At 42.7% G+C, this 6,000-nt stretch overlaps 1 protein-coding gene across 1 annotated transcript in view; it reads left to right on the top strand.

Annotated features, from left to right (window-relative positions):
• Nucleotides 1-4,229: 4,229 nt before the first annotated feature.
• Nucleotides 4,230-6,000, top strand: part of LOC139295145 (polypeptide N-acetylgalactosaminyltransferase 10-like) — a 55,686-nt gene continuing 53,915 nt past the window's right edge. Inside the window, exon 1 of the mRNA XM_070917254.1 lies at nucleotides 4,230-4,388. Within this exon, the coding sequence (XP_070773355.1) occupies nucleotides 4,230-4,388 (159 nt within the window). The remainder of the gene's footprint in view (nucleotides 4,389-6,000) is intronic.

Raw genomic sequence — 6,000 nt, 5'->3', positions numbered from 1 at the left:
ATTTGATCCTTGAAAACATGCTGCAGCCGCCTCCCACTGCTCACCCAGAGTTTCCTCAAGGCTTTGGAGTTCATGCACTCACTTTTGCTTTTTCAATTGATATCAATGAGATTTTGTAAATGTAATTTCCACTCGTTGCTGCATAGTCTGACTGTCACTTATAGCAAAGAAAACGCTGCCCTCCTCTTGACCTCGAACTGCCCCATGATTCCTTATTGTTCCAAGTGGCAGCCAATTTGCCTCTGGCGTGTAACCTCTGACACACGAGGAAGAAATCCTCATTTCTAAACCTGTCAAGCGTCTCCCTAATCTCCTCTAACCCTTGTGTTTGAAAGGCATGCATATACAGAGTAGAGAGAATGAGTGTGGGTTAACTGAAGATTAGCCACATTGTTTAACAGAGTGGACTTGAACCCAGGATGTGTTGGAGTCTCTCCCCCTGCTAATCCTGCTCTTTCTGTTCCTGCTCTGGATGCTTTCCTCCCTCCCTCTCTCCATCTGTATCAGCCTGCGTTGTGACAATTCAATCTGTTCAGCGTCTTCCCGCATGAATTATGGATGAACCCTGCAACCTCTGAATGTGGTGGGGATTTATGCATTATAACTCTTCCTGCTCGTGTCACAGGCTCAGTGTGGATTTGAAAGAGGTTGGGAAAAAAAAATCAAGGTAATTCGCAGAGCATCAAAGCAGAGGGAATGCCAGTATTAATATCCTCTGATGGCAGACCACTGATGGACTCTTCTGTGCTGAAAGCCATTAGCAGAGCTCATTCAGAAAGGGCCGGGCCGTGACTTTCCTGTTAAGCAATTACTGAAGCGTCATTCTGTATGAATGAATGAATGAATTGAGCTGTAAAATGTGCTCAAAAAACTCAAAACAAAGTGGTGCACATTAACCAAATACTACATTAAGCAATAAGAAATCACATCAATACATTTGGAAAAATATAAAGTAGTGAAAGAAAGCAAAACATAACTTTACATTAGGAAATCAACTTGTTCAGTGTGTAGTCACATAACCAACTGCTTGATAAAAGCTTTAGCATTTCGTGTTCTTTCCTCTTTTCTTCTTCTTTCTTCGACTGCTGCACACACGAGCTCAGGAGGTGTAATGCACTTGTAAAGTGCTAAACCAGCGAGCTCATTATGTTGCACTACTTATGTTCGCTTTCTGTAAAAATGCATCAACAGAATAGACTCCATATTTAATTCAACTTTTGAATGCTATACATACATACATTTTATTGTCAGTCCCAGTATATAGTCTACACTATGCAAGTGATTGAATTAAATATTAATGAAGCAAACAAGGTAATAAAATGCTCTTCGTTGCACTCGTTTCAGAATATCATCATAACCAATAAAAAACGATGGACAAATTAGAGTGCAGAGTGCAGAGTGTATTTAACATAAACAACACGATATAAAACACTGCAGCGCCTCTTCATTCCATTAAAGACTCTATAATTTACCCTCTACATAGTGAAGGCTAAGTGCAAGGCACAAATTATCCAGGGCTCCGGCAATTAAATTAAAATGTTGTTTTCTGCAAGTGTGACGATTTTGTTATTAGGAAATGAATATTGTGGCTAAGTAAATTTGAGTTTGATAGACTTGTGTTTGAAACGATATTGAGGCCTTTTGGGGGCCCTGTCCCTCTCTAAAAGGTGCTCCAGCAACAGGGTTGGACAAAAGTTGTTTGTCTCTAAACACGGTGTGCTGTACATTGAGAAAATGGGGCTGACAGGCTGAGATTTTAGGCTGTGCAAAGCACGACATGATGGCACCATGATGTGCTCCTGCACGATCAGGGATCAAGTTTCTTGCTCAAGGGCACTGCAGACACCTGCTCTGCCTTCTGCACAGTTTTCAGCCGGAATAATATTTGGCGAAAGCTTTCATTCCGAGTCTAGAGTCGAGCATCGGTGAGGAGCGCGGTGACAATGAACTTTATAATGCAGTAATTATATCCACTGTCTCTGTCTGCAAGTGCACCTTCAGAAAAATTGCATGAGAAAAGAAAGGAGGCAGTGGAAGAGAGCTAACACAATTCTGTACATGGAAGCATGAACAGTTATCTGAGAAAATGTTTCAGCTTTCTATTAAGTCACAAAAGGAAGGAGAGCAGTGAATACAAAGAGACTCTGGGATGAGGACAGTAACACATGCTGTAAAGCAGCAGCAGCAAAATGAGACGAAATAACTGTCACTACTGTTCTGTTTTAGTTTCCCTTTAAAGACATTATTAGTAGTGGAAAGTTTTACTGCCCTCTCCGGCTGAAAGTTTCCAGTTTGTTTGACCTGGGTGAGTTTAGAAGTGCCCACAGTGATGTCCAAGAGTGCATGTACACGGTGAGCCGTTAAACCACAGAAGGTCAACAAAAACAGCTGTTTGATTGTATTACAAATAAATACATTAGCTACGTGTTTTAGACGTTTCATTGTGATTTGAATTGATTTCAAACTCGAAACTTGTTCGCGTTCAGTTAACCATCATGGAGACTTCTGACTTTATGCTTGTAAAACTTACATTATTGTTCGTGGTGTGCAGATTGATTTGAAATGTGTGCGCTGCATTGCACAACGACAATGTAACTTAAATAATAAAAGCGAACATGATGTTCAGTAAGGTGGATCGCCCCACTCAAACAAGTTTAATGTCTCTTCAGAAATGGATGGAAATCACTGGCGACCTGGATGAAAATGACACCATGCTTTAGAAAAAGGTAGTAACAGTCCTGAAGGCATTACTGAGCCAGAACGACGCAGACTGTGTGTCCTCGTCTGTTCTGTTGAGACCATCAGATATAAACGTCTCTCGTGTTTTTCACTTGTGTGTGGAGCTGCTGCAGTGACAATCAATGGTGTTTATCAGAAATATTTTGTATGGGTTACAGCAGTCCAGAGCCTGAATATTTACTTACCCGCTTTGTTTACTACTTATTGCGTACCTTTACCTAACTGGCATCTCAACATCAACATGGTGGTATTTTTGCTGACACAGCAGAACAAAAGTGACACTTTTCATTTCAAACAAGTTCTAAATCCAGAGAGCAAAGTTTGTGCTGAATCAAACTGAATCAAGTTTGATAAAGAGAATAAGAAAACCACAGGAAGTTTGGTGATTTACCCTTCAAAACAAAAGCACCAGTCCTATCACTACCAGGGAGGGGGGAGTAGGTGTGCAGAACAAGATAAATCAAAAATAATAAAAGGAAATGACACAGTAGTGATTAAATACGACTTAATAAAACAGGCAGAAAAGAAACTGTCAGCCGCAGAGTCAAAAAGTGCCACGTTGCTACAGAATGGGAGCAGTGCAGGAGCCGGACTAACAGTATGGGTCCTTCCAAACTGTAAGGTAGACGTTTTCTTTGTGACTACCCGCAGCCTAATTACACACAGTGTGTTCACCCTGTATAATTTGGCGGATTGTTTTGACACCAGCCAGGCTCCCATTTTGCAGCACGTAGGAACAATTAAGCTCCTGCTTCAGGTTCAGTTAGACATGAAGCTGCCGGCTGTATGTTGTGTGGTCTTTTATTTAAGTGTTCATGTATGACATCTTCCAGAAATCTACATGAGTTTAGCCTTTTCTGTACAGCAGGTTTACGTTGTTAAACATTTTTAGTATCCATATACTATACATACTATATACTATATATCCACTACTATACATTTTTTATTGTTTTATGTTATGTTTTATGCATCTTGCACATATTTTATCCTGCTGTTGTGTACCTCGTCTACATCTTTAAAAAAAAAAAATAAAAGTGTGTTTTACTTTCTGCTTTCTGATGTTTGAGGCAGATATTGAATGTCTGTGTTCACCCTGATACACACCGGATCATTTGCTTTGCATTCAGGGGATAAAACATTTCATTTGAAATCGTGAAATGAACTTTAATGTGGCATTGTGGAAAAACCTTTTTATACGTGTATATGTATGTAACGTCATGAGCATAATTAATGTAATTAATTGTGAACCTTGACTTCACCATTTACCAAAGGGAACAGAAGACGTCTTTCTTCTTTATGTCTTTGCATTGGACTTGAGAAAAGTCAAATCAATGTATGAGTCTGAGGTGCTTTATTTTGAAAGTCAGGACCGGACGCCGCGGGTGTCTGGACCAGCTTGGAAGCGGTCCGTCCCCCCTGTCAGACTGAAAGTTGTCTTCGGCACTCGCTGGTTTCCTCCGCCGCTGCTTCACACGCTTTCTCCCGGAGAGATGAGGCGGAAAGAGAAGAGGCTGCTGCAGGTCGCCGGGCTGCTCATAGCGGCTCTGCTGTTCCTCCCCAACGTCGGGCTCTGGTCTTTGTACCGGGACCGGGTGTTCGACAACTCGCCCAACACAGCGGACGGTCCGGGCGGCATCCCCCCGGTACAGGTAAGGCTGCTCGGCTATAATAGTTTCTCATGTTGAGTCCTGGCGTCTTCACTCTTCTTCTTCATGGTCTCCTCGAGTCCACGGCGCTCTGCTCTTCAGGACTCCACAGTCTGAGACAAAGAGCACCCCCGTGTCTGCGACTGTAGTGACAGCCGTCAGAAACCAGTTCAGACCTGCAGACGTGGTCTTTAAGTCTGGAATCCTATGAACGGGGAGTCAGGACCTCGGAGAGAGACTGGGTACTTCCAGTCCGCTCGGGTCCAGCACCACGGAGAGCACCTCGGTGCGTCTCGCCGGCTCGGGTCCAGCACCACGGAGCGCGAGAGACTTTAGGAGACCGGGAAAGAGCTCCGGTGCTTCTTGCTTTTGTAAACCTGCGGTGACAAAGCACGGACCTGTCCGGGCTGCCCGTACAGTTTCAGATCGTACTGGTTTATATGTCTTCTGATGGTCTCTGAATGAATCAGCAGCCAGAAGCGCCTGGAGACCACTACAGACACGCTGCTGTCGGTCTGTGGTGGGTTGTCGCTGTTGCATGCGCTGCATTTAGTTTCCCTTCTGGATCATGTTGATGTTACAACCTTTCAGCATCTGGTCTGTGGCTGTTGCCACGGGGAACAGCCAATGCTGCCACAGGCCATCTGCCTTATTGATTCATGTAAGGATCGTTTTGTGCATGAAATATGAAGAATAAAGAGAAACAGGTGATCACATGATGAAGTGATGCCTTCAAACTGCTCATATTGTCTCACCAACTAATAAGAAGAAGAAACAGAATCATTATTCTTAAACACTTATCATCTAGAGGATCATCGACATCAAGCTGTCACCAGGTGTCTGACTGTGTGAGAAGAAATGAGTTCCAGATCTTATTCACGATTTAAGCATGAAACAGCCACTTTTCCACTTTAAACGGGCTCAGAATGATGAAGAGCGGTGCCCGTTCAGGTGGTCTGAGGGATTGAATACAGATTCTACAGCCGAAGGTGAAGCCTCCAGTATTAAAGGCAGCGTCGGGTTCAGATAGAGGAGTTCAACAGAGTCTTTTGTTGACCAGCATTTCTTATTCTCAGTATCACTACATTAGGATTCGTGGCTCAGGTGTGATGTAACAAGTTTGTTGTTTTTGAAAGAAATGCAGAACATCTTTTGAAGAGGGTTCGTAGAAAACATTCACTGCTGCTGTGAAAACCTGTAATATATGGATTTGTTTCGGCCTTTCGGTTGATTTTGATTTAGTTTTCCAGTAAGAGAGTCCTCAGTCGTTTCTCCCTAAGACTGCCCCGGTGGAGCAATGTTATATATTGTAAAAATGAAAATGAATTGCTGTTGTAAACTAGCTCTCGGAGCAAATTTAATTTGATATCAACCTGAGAGAACATTTTGTGTAGATTGCCTTTAATATCTCTAAAGGTTTGAACAATGCTGAATACTCTGAGAGGGGGAGTGGTGGCTCGCTGCCAGTGGTGTGTGAACGGGTGAATAAGAGGCACATTTGAATGTGCTTTGGACAAAAGCTTAACCAAACCTTAACCACAGAGTGTCAGACCAGAAAACCCTTTTTATAACGGTGATTTGTGACAGCTTTGGCACTAACAAAATGATGTATTTC

The sequence above is a fragment of the Enoplosus armatus genome, chromosome 13 (assembly GCF_043641665.1).
Source record: "Enoplosus armatus isolate fEnoArm2 chromosome 13, fEnoArm2.hap1, whole genome shotgun sequence".
In the NCBI taxonomy this organism is placed as follows: domain Eukaryota; kingdom Metazoa; phylum Chordata; class Actinopteri; order Centrarchiformes; family Enoplosidae; genus Enoplosus; species Enoplosus armatus.
This window is presented reverse-complemented; position numbering and strand designations above follow the sequence as displayed.